Below are 16,754 nucleotides of genomic sequence, written 5' to 3'. Positions count from 1 at the left end.
GTAGGCATCAGACTGGAGCAAATATTTTATTACAAATAATTAAATCTCTCCATAATGTCTCACACAGTATCAAACACCATTTCATATCTTTAACAGAGCACAGTAGGCATTCAGTATTAGAGCTGAGTGAGAAGTCTTAAATTCCAAGCTTCTGATCACAGCACATGATGACCGGGCAAAGGTTGTCATCTTCTCATGTTATCCAACTGTGCCTCATACATCTTGACATCTCAGGGGAAACAAAAGTTTCTATTTCATATTTTAAGTGCAGAAAGTTGAGATAAAATCCAGTGAAAACACATCAATCTCAATTCAAACTCAGTTAAAAAAAAAAAGCAAACTTAAATTAGTTGTTTTGATGGGAGAGAGGGAGAAGAAGACATGAGGTTAAGTCAAAACTGACAAAGGACTGGCATAACATGTAGTTCTTGAAACTGACGTGTGTTTTAAAATAAAGTGGCCTTTTTTTTTTGGTATTGTAAACATGTTTACATAGTTTAATAGTACCCGAATTTAATTTAAAACTTTATTTTACAAATAAAATTTAAAGCCTTCAAGGCAAAAGTCCCCCTAAGGGAAAAAGAAAGTCATTTATTATAAAACTGTGAGGATACCCAAGCAAGACCCCACTTAAGATTTGTAAGCATGAACTTGAGAGCTTTTGTCCACTGTTCCTCAGAGTTAAACTGGGTTTTGATAGAATAGGAGCCGCCACTGCCTCCTGTATCTTCAATCTTGCCTTTCTCCACATCCATCCTGCAGATGGACATAGCAGAGCTCATTAGTAACCAATATCCAAGTCAAGTCACTTTAGGCGAATGGGCAAGGATGTGGTCATGGGACCATTCACGTCATTTTATCCGTTTAAGAACTCTTGGCAAGGAACGGTAGTGTATTTTGGATTTGCTTGAAAGCCAAAAATCAAGAAGACTATCACAAGAGCCTCATTGTCATTGCATAGTACAGAGACAGAACACACACCCAAACAGATGAGAAGCCTAGAGCAGAGGGTTAGTGAGGGTTACTGTATGCCTCATTATGTTCCTAGGCATCCCTAAACTCATGGGAGGCAAAAGGAAAGGAATACTTTTGTTTTGAGCTGACAGAAAAAGTCAGTCTAAGGCTGAGGAGACAGCATAATGGTTATGTAAAAAGACTTTCATGCCTGAGGTTCTCAGGTCTCAGGTTCAACCCACAACACCACTATAAACCAGAGTTGAGTAGTGCTCTGGTGAAACAAACATGTCAGTCTTATTCTCTGGAACTAAAGTCTCCATCACTAGGCTCCTACAAATTTAATGAATTGAAGTGTTCCTATATGATTACAAGGGCTTGAGGGAAAAAAAACTTTTTGAAATTTAAGCTCAGGCTTGAGCTCTGCACCAAGAGAATTCCCCAAACCATCTAAGGCAGCATTCTTTTTCTCCAGAGACTGAGCGGGTCACATTCTGTCCTACTTGTATATTCAATCAATCTTTGCCTGTCAGTCACGTGCTTTTGTTTTGCACCCTGTCCTTCATTCCCATCGTTTACATCCATTTGCCTTCATTTTTAACTGTTCCTTCAATTCTATTCAATTTGGTCCTACTTTATTTCATTAAGCACTGAAGGATACTAACCTATAAGGAAGACAAAAACGTGTCTCGCCTTTCTCAACCTCTTCTTTGAACTGCTGCACACAGTCCAGGAAAGCCACCATTGCATGGTCAAACTTGTTGTCCCAGAAAAACCGCAAGCCTCCAGAACAGTATAAGGGCAGCTCCTGCCCAAGAAGAGAGAACTGACTGTGGACATGGCACCAAAACTGGTTATCAGAGGTTGTTTCCCTTCCTATCGATCTTTCACGTCATGTTCTATTTGTATCCCCTTGGAACCAATAATCTTGGGCAAATAATATATCTAGAATCTTGTAACAAATTATTACTAACAAAAAAAATTAAGGAAAAAGAAACCAATATACCTAGAGCTGCTTCACCACCAATGGGAAGATATTAAATATCTGACTCAAAGGGATTCCTTCCCATCTTGCACACACATTCTCCTCTGATATACCCATATTCTTTCTCGGCAGATTTTAGAGGGCCCCCCCCCCATTTTTTGTTTTGTTTTGTTTTTCTTTTCTGTTTTGCCTCCAGGGTTATTGCTGGGGCTCGGCACCATGAATCCACTGCTGGTAGAGGATATTTTTCCCCCTTTTGTTTTATCACTGTTGTGGTTATTATTATTGATGTCATTGTTGTTGGATAGGACAGAGAGAAATGGAGAGAGGAGGGGAAGACAGAGAGGGAGAGAAAGATAGATACCTGCAGACCTGCTTCACTGTGAAGTGACCCCTCGGCAGGTGGGGAGGTGGGGGGGCTCAAACCGGGATCCTTACATTGGTCCTTGCACTTTGCACCACATGCGCCCCCCCCCCCATTTTTTCCCTATAAACTCCAAAGAACTAACCCTGAACTCTATCTATACAAGACACTGAATAAGAAATGAGCTCTTCATGTGTCATCTCAGTTAAAGAAAAAAAAATTTGAATAATGCTATTATTAAAAGCAAACCATTTTGTTAGGCTGGACAAGAATCCGGTATTCCAGTGAAAATGAGAGCTTCCCAGAGTACCTTAGATTTGTCTGTCAGAGACTCCAGATATGAATGGTTTCCATAGGGAACAAGTCGATACCTAAAACAGAGATACAGAGATGAATTCTCCCAAATTTCTTCTTTAATAAGTCTAATTATTAGGGTGTTATTATCCAATGATTTGTCTTCATTTTATTCAATTATTTATTATTTCCTGCCTTCTCTCTCACCTCCCCATATTTAAAAGATTCTGTTTACTAAGGAGGAAAAAAAGATTTTATTTTAAGGGAAAAACAGACATTTTCCACAAAGAGAAAAATTCCCAATCTGTCAGGGGCAAAGGTTCCTGCCACAGTAGAAGGCAGTACCAGCTTGAAGATAGTTTACATCAAAGACATACCATACCGCAAGAAAAAGCTACACTTCTTACCTCTGAAATTTCAGACCCATTTTATTAGCCAGAGCATGGAGCAGCAACACAGTCTGGCCCCAAGCAGCATTAATTTCATTCCATTCCACAGGAACACTAGGTAGGCGACCCAGTCTGAAGTTATTGATTGTGCCAAACTGTCCACTGTGCCTACAAAGGAAGGCATAAGGGCAGGGAAGGAAAGAGGGAGAACTTAAAACTTAGCAGCTGCTGAGACCTCTGTTCTCATTTAAAACCTAGCATAGGGACTGGACAGTGGCATACCTGCTGAGAGCATACATTACTATGTGCAAGGAACCAGGTTTGTTTATTATTTACTTTGCCTCCAGGGTTATTGCTGGGGCTCGGTGCCTGCACCATGAATCCACTGCTCCTGGAGGATATTTTTTTCCCCTTTTGTTGCCCTGATTAATTTTTTTATCATTGTTGTGATTATTATTATTCTTTTTACCAGAGCACTGTTCAGCTCTGGCGTATAGTGGTGTGGGGGATTGAACCTGGGACTTTGGAACCTCAGGCATGAGAGTGTTTGCATAACCATTATGCTATCTACCTTCCGCCCTGTTGCAATTATTATTACTGTTGCCGTCGTAGTTGGATAGGACAGAGAAATTGAGGGGAAGACAGAGAAAAATAGACACCTGCAGACCTGCATCACTGCTTGTGAAGTGACCAGGGCCCCTGCAGGTGGGGAGCCAGGGGCTAGAACTGGGATCCTCAGCCAGTCCTTGCGCTTTGCACCACGTTCACTTAACCTACTGCACTACTGCCTGACCCCCTACAAGGACCTAGGTTTACGCCCCCAGTACTCACATGCAGAGGGAAAACTTCAGCAGAGGTAGAGCAGCACTGCGAGTCAGGCTCACTCCCTCTTGTTCTCTCTTATCTCCCCACACACATACACATTCTATCTCACTCTTCCCTTTCAATTTCTCTGTCCTGCGGTGGACTGGGGAAGCCCAAGGGACTTGAATTTGTCATGCAGGAACTGAGCTCCAGCAATGACCTTGGTGGCATAAATAAATTCTAGCATAAATCTCTCTCAGATTATTTTATTCAAGCTCTACTTGGTACTCTAAATGCACATCCAGGATGTGAGTTGTCTTTCTCCTACTGCTCTGATGCCAAAGAAAAAACCTCGGTGTTATACATGAGCATTGACCTAAAAAAAAAAAAAAAATCACAAGGTTTTACTAAGTCTATTTTTTTAAATTGTTGCTAGGGTTTCACTGCTCCAAGCCAATTATTTTGAGAGAGAGACAGAAAGAGGGAAAGATATCATAGAATGGAGCCTTCTTCCACTGTGGGGGGGGGGGATGGGCTTGAGCCTGGGTCGTGCACATAACAAAGCAGTTACACTATCCAGGTGAGCTATCTTTTTTAAAGGATTGATTTCACTGCATACATACCTAGAAGAGTCTGAGTAGCTCTCTAGCATACATGTGCCAGGTATAGATAAGTCCAGAGTTCTACTACTGTAGTCATTTAGATATGTCCACTCCTCTCCAAACTCAACCAGTACTCTCCCTGCTTCAATCCCCACTGACAAATTTTATCAACAATACTGCCCTCTCCCGGCAAGTCATCTCCCACATTGCAGCCATCATTCACATAATCTTTTTTTTTTTTTAAAGAGACAGCCAAGGAGTGAAAGACAGCACTGAAGCTTCCTTCAGTGTGGCTGGGGCCAGACTTGAAATTGGGTCCAGCCAGACTTGAAGTTGGGTATTTCATATAATGCAGCAGTGCACTTATACAGGCGAGCTACTCAGCTGGCCCTAAAGCCATCATTCACAAATTCAAATATGATTATGTCAATTTTCTGCCTGAAATACCTTAATGACTCCCACTGCCTTTTGGATAAGAATCCCTTAAAGATGCCAGGAAGATCTTTAGAAATTGGTAATTTGGGGCTGGGCGGTAGCTCACTGGGTTAAGTGCACACAGTGAGAGGCACAGGTACAAGCACAAGGATCCCGGTTTGAGCCCCCGGCTCCCCACCTGCAGGGGGGCTCAGCTTCGCAAGTGGTGAAGCAGGTCTGCAGGTGTCTATCTTTCTCTCCCCCTCTATCTTCCCTTCCTCTCTCAACTTCTCTCTGTCCTAGTCAACAACAGCACAGCAGCAACAACAACAATGGAAGAAATGGCTGCTGGGGGCTAGGTGGTGGCACACATGGTTAAGTGCATGTGTCACAGTGCGCAATGATGGGAGTTCAAGCCCTCTGTCCCCACCTGCAGGAGGAAAGCTTTGCAAGTGGTGAAACAGTGTTGCAGGTGTCTTTCTGTTCTCTCCCTTTTTAAAAAAAAAAAAATTTTAATATTTATTTCCTTTTGATGTCCTTGTTTTATTGTTGTAGTTATTGTTGTTATTGATGCTGTTGTTGTATAGGACAGAGAGAAATGGCGAGAGGAGGGGAAGACAGAGGGGGGGAGAGAAAAATAGACACCTGCAGACCTGCTTCACTGCCTGTGAAGCGACTCCCCTGCAGGTGGGGAGCCAGGTCTCGAACCGGGATCCTTATGCCGGTCCTTGTGCTTTGTGCCACGTGCACTTAACCTGCTGTGCTACCGCCCGACACCCTAAAAATTATTTTTTATTTTATTTTTGAGATAGATGCAGAGAGAAAGACACAGAAACACACACACAAGAGCATTGCACAGCTCTGGCTTATGGTGGTGCAGGGGATTTAACCTGGAACTTCAGAGCCTTAGGCATGAGAGTCTCTTTGTATAACCATTATGCTGTCTACCCCTGCCCTCTCCCTCCCTCCCTACCACCCTCTTCCCTCTCAATTTCTGGCTGTCTCTACCCAGTAAATTAAAAAGAAAGAAAGAAAGAGAGAAAGAAAGAAAGGAAAAGAAAAGAAAAGAAAAGAAAAAAGAAAAAAATGGCTGCCAGGAGCTGTGGATTCGTAGTGCAGGTACTGAGCCCCAGTGATAACCCTGGAGGCAAAAAAAAGAAACTGGTAATTTTAGTTTCCTGTCACTTTCCCCTCTGTTCAATCTCTAGTCACAATAAACTCCTTTCAAATCTCTGCACTCACCACTCCCACTTTCCTCTAATTCTGTGCACATGATGCTCTCTGCCAGAAACAATCCCCTCCTCGGCAGACTTCCACTTTATGTTTCAGCTTAGGCATCTACCTCCTCTGAGGAAAACTTTCCATGCAGCCTGCCCAAATTGGGCCAAGTGTCCTCTTCTGTTCCCCCAGCACCCTCGATTTACCATTATTATAGTATGTTACAATCCAATCGTCTATTACTTATTTCATCTACTAGGTTATAAGCAATTTTGTGGGAGTTAGGCACCCTGTCTTAGTAGTCAGCGACTGAGGTCTGATACATAGTGCTTCTTGGACATCCTTTGCCCTGTAGCCCCCATTACCAGATGTGGAAGGTCGCATTAAAGACGTTGGTTTTCTTCAGCTTGTCCAACTGCACCTGTGCATAACGCATTTGATTTTCTACACTCTTCAGCTCATCATCCAGTTCCAGCTGTTGTCGTTTAAATTCACTGTATTCCCTCTGATACCTGTGAGCAGCCAACATGGCCATTAAAGATGTCAGATTAGAGATAAAACTTCTTTCAAACCACCTCTCTTGAGGATCTATTCCAGTGGTTATAGTTGCACTTTTTCCATTTGGCATCGATCCAACAGTATATATGCACTCGCTGTTTTATCTGGGGGGCAGATGTCTCAAGTACCAGTTGCTCGTTAACAAAAAGGCGGAAGGAAAAGGAGGCTCTCCCAGATCTAGACTTAACACCTCTAGGAAGCATCTCTGTATTTCTTATTTTTTCCAGAAGTGAGGTGAATGGCTTAAGAATGGCTGATCAGGGACCGGGTGGTAGCATACCTGGTTAAGTGTACATGGCACAAAGCACAGGGACCTGCCTAGGGATCCTGGTTTGAGCCCCCGGCTGCCCACCTGCAAAGGAGTAGCTTCACAGGCGGTGAAGCAGGTCTGCAGGTGTCTTTCTCTCCCCGTCTTCCCCTCCTCTCTCCATTTATCTCTGTCTTAACAATGATGACATCAATAACAACTACAACAACAATAAAAAACAAGGGCAACAAAAGAGGAAAAAAAATAAAAGGCTTCGGGAGTCGAGCGGTAGCACAGTGGTTAAGCGCAGGTGGCACAAAGCAAAAGGACTGGTGTAAGGATCCCGGTTCGAGCCCCCAGATCCCCACCTTCAGGGGGTCGCTTCATAAGCGGTGAAGCAGGTCTGTAGGTATCTATCTTTCTCTCCCCATCTGTCTTCCCCTCCTCTCTCCATTTCTCTGTCCTATCCAACAACAAAGACAATAACAACAACAACAATAACTACAACAATAAAAAAAGGGCAAAACAAAGGGAAAATGAATAAATAAAAAAGGGCTTCTCCCTAGAGCTGGCTATAACTGAACCTCTACAGCTTCACGTCTATTTACTTACTATCCTTCAAACAGTGATGGTAATGGCCAGGGGAGTGGCTCTGCTGATGGAGCACAGCTCTTGCATGTATATGGGTCCCAGGTTCAATCTCTGGCAACATATATACCTGAGAAGAGCAATGCTCTAATCTCTCTCTCTAAACTATCACCTATCCCCTTTCTTAGAGGGGATGGGAGATAGTTCACTCAGTAGAGCACATATCTTACCATGCACAAGGTCCTGGGCTTGATCCCAGCACCACATAAGAGTACTATGGATAGCACCAGGGAGCTCCATGAATGGTGGAGCAGTGCTGTGGCATCTCTTTCCTTTCTCTTAAAAGAGGGGAAAAAATTGGGCACAGGAAGCCACTCAATGGTATCATACATGTATAAAGCCCTGCCTTAATTCTCCAGTGTCACATAAAAAATTCTTGGGTGAGGGTAGATAGCATAATGGTTATGCAAAGAGACTCATGCCTGAGGCTCCAAAGTCCCAGGTTTAATTTCCTGTACCACCATTAACTGGAGCAGTGCTGGTCAAAAAAAAAAAAAAATTCTTTAAAACAGGGCACATCATTTTCAACAAAACTTGTTATATTACTCTGTGAAAAAATTAGTAATTGGGTGGTGGAAATTGTGTGGCGTTGTACCCCTTCTATTCTACAGTTTTGTTAATGTCTCCTTTCTTAAATAAAAAAAATTAGTAATCTCTATCCTTAATTTCTTTAGTTTTTATGGACATTGTGTCTTATCCACTACACAAATGGTTCTCTCAGGTCAAAAGCACCAATGAAATATTTGAGCTGAAAAAAAAAAAAGACTGTAGGCCAATACACTCATTTTTCCAGAGGATGGCACTAGTTTCATGGCTGACTTACCCAAATGAGCTCAGTTTCCCAAAAGACAAGAGATGCCACTAGAACCATGGCTTTTCCACTCTGTAACATGCCTTCCCTCACTTGATCAGGCTGACCTTTCATATGACTGGACAAATAGTGCCTAGAAACATGCAGGGTTGAGAGCAGACATGCTAATGACTACAAACTACAGTTTATAAGCTACTCCCACACATTCAGCTGGAAACCATTTCCTCTCCTAGAACCTTGAGGGTAGGAAGGGAGAGGTATAGGGGGATCACTTACTGAGCCTCCTCCTGATCCAGTCTTTCAGTCTCAGCCTGAACTTTCTCCAGATTTTCTGCCACTACTTTGCGGTTCTTTTCCACATCTTCCAGCTCCTGGATCAGCCTCTCCTCCTCTAAGGCCAGTTCTGTTAGCTCCTTTTGTAGCTGTTCATTATCATCCTCATTCATTTGCTCTAAGATCTCCAAACAGCGTCTGCCAAAGACATAAGCATAGTATATATGCCAAAGGAAACCTGCTGTTCCATTTCCCCAAGTAGAGCAGTGCACTGAGACCCAAGATCTCAGTTCCCAAGTTCTGGAGGTACTCACTTGTAGTTCTGACACTCATTTTCAGTGACATTGAGCTGAGTGTCCAGCTGGTCTAACAGAGTATCTGTGCATTCTTCACAAAGTGGGTGATCCACATCTGTCTGGCCTGACATGATGTCAAAAAGATCCCCAGTCACCTGGAAAAATGGGAGTCAGGCTTGCACCTGTTAACCATGCCCACTATCAGCCGGGCACATTACCTGACACTGCAACAAGGATAACTTGCCTTCAGTCTTCGGCTGAGGTTCTCCATGGTACCACCATCAGATGCCTCCCCAATCAGAGTGAAGCTGTTGGCACTTTCTGTAGACATCATCCTGCAGACAGCCCCCCGCCCACAGGCCACATGAGGGAGCAGAGAGGCCTCCTCCACCAACTGCAGTGCTTAGTGGCAGAGACTCTCAAGCACCGGCTGAGGGGCCTCAAGGCACATACCCACTCCTAGCCCGACTGACCTCCCAAGGGCACCTCTTTCCCAAGGGAAGGCCATGCTGGTCTCCCACAGGGTCACTCAGCACGAAGGGTGGCCTGGATGGACTAAGGAGGGAGAGGGGGCATCAAAAACTGATTTATGTGTGTCTACAGTAGAAAAGGAAGGAGAATCAGGAAAAACCACTTTGTAATATTACATCCCTTGCCACCAACCTTCACATGCATAGATAACCAAGAATCTGCATAGATAACCAAGAATATTAGATATCTTAAAACTTTTCAGGGAGCCAGGAGATCATTTGCCCAGTCGAGTACACATGACTATGCATGAGGGCCTTGGTTCAGGTCCCTGGCTACCACATGGGAGCACCTGCGTAAGGGAAGCTCCACAAGTAGTGGAGTGATGTTGTATTTCTCACCCTCTTCCAAAAAAAAAAAACAAACCAAAAAAAAAAAAAAAAACACGTGTGCCTGGAATGGTGGAATTGTGTGGGCACAAAACCTTCATGGGGAAAAAAAAAGACAAAAACCTTTTCAAAATCCTGTCTATTTTATTAGTCAATTTACTCCCTCAACTTTTCTCAGTTTTTCATCATGAGAGCTACTGTCCCTTCCCACTAAAAGAATGGCTACAGGAAAAACTAAATCAAGACTAGAAGGTGATGGAACAGATAGAGGGGGATATATCTTTTACAGAAAAGCCTAAGGCTAAGTGGTGATTCAACTCTTATCACTTGGCTCCAGGTCTTATCTGGATTCAATTAAAAATTTACTGCCCTTTGGCAAGAAATGGAGGGGGTTGAGTAGTAGGCACCTGGCCGGGGGGATGAATCTGCGAGAGACACCATCCTGGCGAGTTTCAATGAATGGCTCCTGGGAAGGAAATAAGACTATTAGAATTCCTCTCATGGTGATTTGGCTCTACACTTAATTAAAATTAAATGGTTAGTATGGGCCAGAGAAATAGCATAATGGTTATGCAAAAGGACTTTCAAGTCTGAGGTTCCAAACCCCAGGTTTAATACTCCACCACCACAAGCTAGAGCTGAGAAGTACTCTGGTTAAAATAAATTCAAATAAAACAATGACAACAACAACAACAACAAAGAAATTCTACTTTCTAGACAATCATCCTTAGATATATGCACTAAAAAGGACTTGGGGTATTGAAAAAAAAATCCAAATTATGTGTGTGTTTGGGGAGGTGTAAAACAGAATTTCCTAACTCTTATCATTGTTCCTATTTATTTATTATTATTACTATTGGATAGAGACAGAGAAATTGAGAGGGGAGGGAAAATAGGGAGGGAAGAGACAGACTCCTGCAGCCCTGCTGCACCACTTGTGAAGCTTTCACCTTGCAGCTGGGGAACAAGAGCTTGAACCTGGGTCCTGCACACTATAATGTGTCCCCTTAATCAGGTATGCCTCTGCCTGGCTCCTCTCTTCCCCATCACTGTTAAAACTGAATTTTCTCAACAAGTGCCAATCAGAGAGAGGATATCCTAAATCACAGCACAAGGGAAATGCCAGATCAGACTACAGTGAAGTATGTCATAGCACAGAACAAAATTTCATTTTTAATACTTTGATATATTTTATATGTTATCAAAGACTTTTAAAAAATATAATTTATTGGCAGAGAGAAATTGAGATGAAGGGAGAGGGAGGATAGACACTTGCAACACCATTTTACCACTTATGAAAATTCCTTCCTGTCAGTGGGAACCAGGGGCCTGAACCTGGGTTCTCCAGCATGATAACTAAATGTGCTGCCACCTGGCTCCTATGTTATGCTTTTTTTCTTTTGTCTTTTTTTTTAAAAATATTTTATTCATTTTTAATATTTTATTTATTTATTCCCTTTTGTTGCCCTTGTTGTTTTATTGTTGTAGTTATTATTGTTGTTGTCGTTGTTGGATAGGACAGAGAGAAATGGAGAGAGGAGGGGAAGACAGAGAGGAGGAAAGAAAGATAGACACCTGCAGACCTGCTTCACCGCCTGTGAAGCGACTCCCCTGCAGGTGGGGAGCCGGGGTTCAAACCGGGATCCTTATGCCGGTCCTTGTGCTTTGCGCCACCTGCGCTTAACCCGCTGTGCTACAGCCCGACTCCCAAATATATATATATTTTTTAACTTACTTATGAGAAAAAAGAAGACAGGGATAGAGAACCAGAGCCATTACTCTGTCATATATGTTGTCAGGGTTCAAACTCAGGACCTCTCATGCTTGAGGCTCCAATACTTCATTTTCATTGTGCCAGTCATAGGGCATGTGATCAAAATTAGGACATCTGTCTTTGGCAGTGAAATTACTGATGTTATCACAGCTTTAAAATGTTCTTCAGAAAAATTTCTCTAATGCTAACAATCCTTTGTGTGATTTACTCAATATGTTACTATCCATACCAAGATAACTTTTGAGAATAGTAAAGTGGATATTAATAATTAGTTTGGTCAACAGATGTAAACCAAAAATACTCTGAGTTGATCTGGACACAGGGTTCTTTTCATCACCCACCTGTAAAAGCTTATAATTCTGCTTCAAATAATGAAGAGCCTTTCCCCCTCATTTCTTTCTTTTTTTTTTTTTTTTTTAAGATTTATTAATGATAAGATAGGAGGAGAGAGAGAAAGAATCAGATATCACTCTGGTACATAAGCTGTCAGGGATTGAACTCAGGATCTCATGCTTGTGAATATAATGCTTTATCCATTGCACCATCTCCCGGACCATTCCCCCTCATTTCTTTTCTTTTCTTTTCTTTTTAAAGATTTTATTTATTTATGAGAAAGACAGGAGGAGAGAGAAAGAACCAGACATCACTCTCGCACATGTGCCACCGGGGATCAAACTCATGCATGAGAGTCCAAAGCTTTATCACTGCGCCACTTCCCGGACCACAACCCCCTCCATTTCTTAATGGATGCCTTCCTCAATAACCCTGTGACTTTTGTAACTTCAGTGATCCACAGTGATCTGATCATGTAGAATCTCTCTTCTAATGATCCTAAAAGTATGAGGGCTCTAGGAGGACCTAGTGCCTTGCAAAACCCTAGTATGTATCCCAGTGTTTTCATACCTCTCCTGAGTTAGCATCTTCCTCCTGAGTCTCTCCTGGTTTCACCTGGGCTGTGGCAAGTAATGGAGCTAATAATGACAAGGAAAACAGAGTCAGAAAGTCTTGTCAAAAGAGGATCTTATGAAAGCACAGGGTAAGTGGTCCCAGAGGTGGCGCAATAGTTAAGGCACTAGACTCTCAAGCATAAGGTCCTGAGTTCAATCCCCGGCAGCACATGTACAAGAGTGATGGCTGGTTCTTTCCCTCCTCCTATCTTTCTCATGAATAAATAAATTCTTAAATACATAAATAAATAAATAAAAAGGTGAATTCACCATTAAAAAATAAGAAGAAAGCACAGGGTAATATGAAATACCCTCGGGTGGAGGGGAGATAGCATAATGGTTATGCAAACAGACTCTCATGCCTGAGACTCCAAAATCACAGGTTCAATCCCCCACACCACCATAAGCCAGAGCTGAACAGTGCTCTGGTTAAAAAATAAGAAAAATAAAAAATAAATTAAAAAAAATATATGAAATACCCTCTGGGAGTCAGGCGGTAGTGCAGTGGGTTAAGAGCAAAGAGCAAGGACCAGCATAAGGATCCGGGTTCGAGCCCCAAGCACCCCATCTGCAGGGGAGTCGCTTCACAGGCAGTGAAGCAGGTCTGCAGGTGTCTTTCTCTCCCCCTCTGTCTTCCCCTCCACTCTCCATTTCTCTCTGTCCTATCCAAAAACGACAGTATCAATGACAACAACAGTAATAACTACAACAATAAAACAAGGGCAGCAAAAGGGAATAAATATTTTTTAAAAAAGAAATAACCTCTTTATCACAGTCTGGGATAGCGGTCTGAGATGGCACAGTGGATAAAGCATTGGTCTCTTAAGTACAAAGTACCTGAGTCCAATCAATCCCTGGCATGGCATGTGTCTGAATGATGCTGTGGTCCCCACCCACCCCACCTAAAATAAACTTCTTTCTTTCTTTCTTTCTTTTTTCTTTTTTCTTTTTTTTTTTTTTTTTTTTTACCAGAACACTGATCAGCTCTGGCTTATGGTGGTACGGGGGATTGAACCTGGGATTTTGGAGCCTCAAGTATGACACCATTAAGCTATCTACCCCCACCCCCCAAAATAAAATTCTTTAAAAACATTTTTTTTTATTATCTTTATTTATTGGAGATAGCCAGAAGTCGAGAAGGAAGGGAGAGACAGACAGGGAGAGAGAAAGAGAGACACCTGCAACCCTGCTTCATCACTTGCAAAGCTTTCCCCCTGCAGGTGGGGACTGGGGGCTAAAACCTGGGTCCTTGTGCACTGTAACATGTGCGCTTAACCAGGTGCGCCACCACCTGGTCCCAATAAAATTCTTTAAAAAGAAATGTCATTACCATCCCTACCTTCAAGTTTTTCTTTAAGTATTTGGGACTGCAAGATAGCTTACCTGGACAAGGCACCTACTTTGCCAAGCACATGATCCAGGTTTGAGCCCAGTCCCCATGATGCTGGGGTAAGCTTTTTGATGCTGTGGTCTTTCCCTCTCTGTCTTTCTTCACTGCCCAAAGCAGCAAAGTCCCAGCAGCAGTAGTGGAACCAACAACCATTAGGATGAGAAAATAGCATAATGGTTATGCAAAAGACAGAATTGAAGTCCCAGGTTCAATCCCCAGTACCACAAGCCAGAACTGAGCAGCGATCTGGTGAAAAAAAAAGGAACTCGGGAGTTAAGCAGTAGCGCAATGGGTTAAGTGCAGGTGGCACAAAGTTCAAGGACCGGCATAAGGATCCCAGTTCGAGCCCCTGGCTCTCCACCTGCAGGGGAGTCATTTCACAAGCAGTGAAGCAGGTCTGCAGGTGTCTTTCTCTCCCCCTCTCCTCTCTATTTCTCTCTGTTATCCAACAACGACATCAGTAACAACAATAATAACTACAACAATAAAACAACAAGGGCAACAAAAGGGAATAAATAAATATTTAAAAAAAAAAAGGAACTCCTCTTTGAGGGTTCCAACAATGTATCCACTAGACCACCAATCTTATCTTTTCTTCTTTTTTTAATATTTATTTTATTTATTCCCTTTTGTTGCCCTTGCTTTATTGCTGTAGTTATTGTTATTATTGATGTCATTGTTGTTGGATAAGACAGAGAGAAATGGAGGGGGGGAGACAGAGAGGGGGAGAGACAGACACCTGCAGACCTGCTTCACCTCCTGGGAAGCGACTCCCCTGCAGGTGGAGAGCTGGGGGCTCGAACCGGGATCCTTATGCCGGTCCTTACCGCCCTTTTTTTTTTTTTTTTTTTTTCTAATTTCATGGAACTTTGAAACTGTTCTTCTCTTTACCAGCTGTCTCTAGGTAAGACCCAATGGGTAAGTCTGTCTGAGCCTCGACTTCTCATCTTTTAAACAATGATTTTATTACCATAGATGGTGCTGCAGAAACTAAAGTAATGCGTGTAATGCATATGTTTGCATATGGTAAGTCCTCAACAAATGGCATTTATTACAGTACATATCCCATTACTCTGAAACAGCAGGAGCAAAGAACTAAGGTTTGCACTTTCTTATAGAAAGCTTTCAGAAGCAGAGTAACAGAACTCCTTTATGTTTCCGATTGAAAGGCAGGGATTTAGAGAGATGAGTGACTGTCCTATGGTCACAAGGCGAATGTGTAGCAGACTACATAAGCAAACTACCTTAACATCTTTATCTCTAAAGTTGTCCTATTTCCAACATCTTGACAGCTCTTTTTCTAAGGTTCTCGCTGACCTGTAAGCTCCTGGATGGTGACACGGTCCAGGATCTTGAAGCTTGTGTCCAGTTTCAGGGGCTGGCTGCAGCGCTGGCAGACAAAGCTCACCTGCATGGTGCTGCTGGAAGTTTTAGAGCCCTCCATCCCTGAGGCAGTGGAGAGATGACGTTAGGGAAAATAGGCGCCCTTGAACCCCGGTTCCCGGACTACCACCTGCCTTGCTGCTGTGGTGAATGAGGAAAATCTCAGTCTGAGCCGTTGCCTTAAGGAGCGGTATCGGACTAGGCGAACCTGCTTCCGGGGCAGCCAAGGCAAAGGCAGTAAACAGCTCAACTAAAGGGGTGCTGCCTAATAGGGGTCGTCAGGGTCCTTAATCTCCCTCTTAAAACCCCTTAAGGTGGAGACTGGTGCTCCCCGATGCTCGTCACCTCGGACGGGTCTACCGCGGGGGCGCTGTAGCCTCCGGACTGTCCAGGACCCGGGCCTCTAGACCTGCCATCGCCCAGTCTTCGGCTACTTCCTGGTCGCCAGCGGAGGACTTCCGTCATAACCGGAAGTGACGCTAACACGACTCCCGCAGCTCCCGCCCGCCGTCTTGCTTCGCGCACTCATACATCCCCGGCTGCCTCCCATAGGCCTGGCGGGAAACACTGCTTATTTAGGCGGCTGTGGGGCGAGCTGAAGGGGGTGCGAGAGACTGAGACTGCGGACATTCTTTCTTTTATTTAATTTTTAAAAAATTTTTAAATTTATTTATTTATTCCTTTTGTTGCCCTTGTTTTTTTTATTGTTGTATTTATTATTGATGTCATTGTTGTTGGATAGGACGGAGAGAAATGGAGAGAGGAGGGGAAGACAGAGAGGGGGAGAGAAAGATAGACACCTGCAGACCTGCCTCACCGCCTGGGAAGCGACTCCCCTGCAGGTGGGGAGCCAGGGGCTCGAACCGGGATACTTACGCCGGTCTTTGTGCTTAGCGCCACCTGCGCTTAACCCGCTGCGCTACCGCCCGACTCCCCATTCTTTCTTTACTATTGGATTGAGAGGGGGAGGGGGGCAGGCCGTGGTGCACCTGGTTACGTTCATACAAGTGTGCAAGGATCCGGTTTCAAGCCCCGGGTCTCTACCAGAGGGAAAGCTTCACGAGTGGTGAAGTAGCGCTTCAGGTGTCTCTCTCCCTCTCTATCTCTCCCTCCCCTCTCGATTTCTCTGTCTCTAATAAAGTTAAAAAGAGCCACCTGCAGCACTGCTTCACAACCTGAAGTTTCCCCCCTGCAGGTGGCGACCTGGGGCTTGAACCTGGGTCCTTGCGCATTGTAACTTGCGCTAATTCAGTGACCTTTCTTCAGATTTGTCACTTCTGAGGGTAGCCACATCCTGGTTTTTTTTTTTTTTTTTTTGTCTCTTCATGATAAAACTTGGGCTTTCTTTCAAACGCCTGTCCCTGAGAGAAAGATAGGAAAGGCTGAGGAGGTAAACTTGATTGTGCTTTATATTTTTTTTTTATACGATCCACTATTAGGAAAGTTGGCCGGGTGGTGGTGCATCTGCTTGAGGGCACGTTACAGTTCTCAAGGACCTGGGTTCGAAGCAAGAGGGAAGCTTCACTAGTGATGAAGCAGTGTTGTA

The 16,754-nt window shown here is 43.5% G+C and overlaps 1 protein-coding gene across 2 annotated transcripts; it reads right to left on the bottom strand.

Annotated features, from left to right (window-relative positions):
- Window position 1: 1 nt before the first annotated feature.
- Window positions 2-15,306, bottom strand: BECN1 (beclin 1). 2 transcript variants are annotated; one of them, XM_007536821.3, is made up of 11 exons: window positions 15,143-15,305; window positions 12,392-12,459; window positions 10,122-10,180; window positions 9,102-9,192; window positions 8,876-9,012; window positions 8,565-8,759; window positions 6,390-6,536; window positions 3,005-3,154; window positions 2,614-2,674; window positions 1,620-1,762; window positions 2-756 (listed from the first exon to the last, which is right to left on the bottom strand). In XM_007536821.3, the coding sequence occupies exons 1-11, from the start codon at window positions 15,267-15,269 to the stop codon at window positions 588-590; spliced, it is 1,347 nt and encodes a 448-aa protein (XP_007536883.1). In that variant the 5' UTR covers window positions 15,270-15,305; the 3' UTR covers window positions 2-587. The 2 variants fall into 2 exon arrangements, with proteins under 2 accessions (XP_007536883.1, XP_007536884.1); XM_007536822.3 differs by lacking the exon at window positions 1,620-1,762 and having other exon boundaries at window positions 15,143-15,306.
- Between the last annotated feature and the right edge of the window lie 1,448 nt (window positions 15,307-16,754).

The sequence above is a fragment of the Erinaceus europaeus genome, chromosome 12 (genome assembly GCF_950295315.1).
Source record: "Erinaceus europaeus chromosome 12, mEriEur2.1, whole genome shotgun sequence".
Classification (NCBI taxonomy): domain Eukaryota; kingdom Metazoa; phylum Chordata; class Mammalia; order Eulipotyphla; family Erinaceidae; genus Erinaceus; species Erinaceus europaeus.
Note: the sequence above shows the minus strand (reverse complement) of the source record. Positions and strands in the feature narration are given on the sequence as shown.

What these genes read in the sequence shown, in the direction of transcription:
- BECN1 (XM_007536821.3), bottom strand. Translation starts at nt 15,269, where the DNA reads ATGGAGGGCTCTAAAACTTCCAGCAGCACCATGCAGGTGAGCTTTGTC. An exon ending in AAGATGCTAACTCAGGAGAG is followed by an intron (nt 10,181 to 12,391) that starts GTATGAAAACAC and finishes TTTCCTTCCCAG; the next exon opens with GAGCCATTCATTGAAACTCG. An exon ending in CTGGATCAGGAGGAGGCTCA is followed by an intron (nt 6,537 to 8,564) that starts GTAAGTGATCCC and finishes GGCTGCTCACAG; the next exon opens with GTATCAGAGGGAATACAGTG.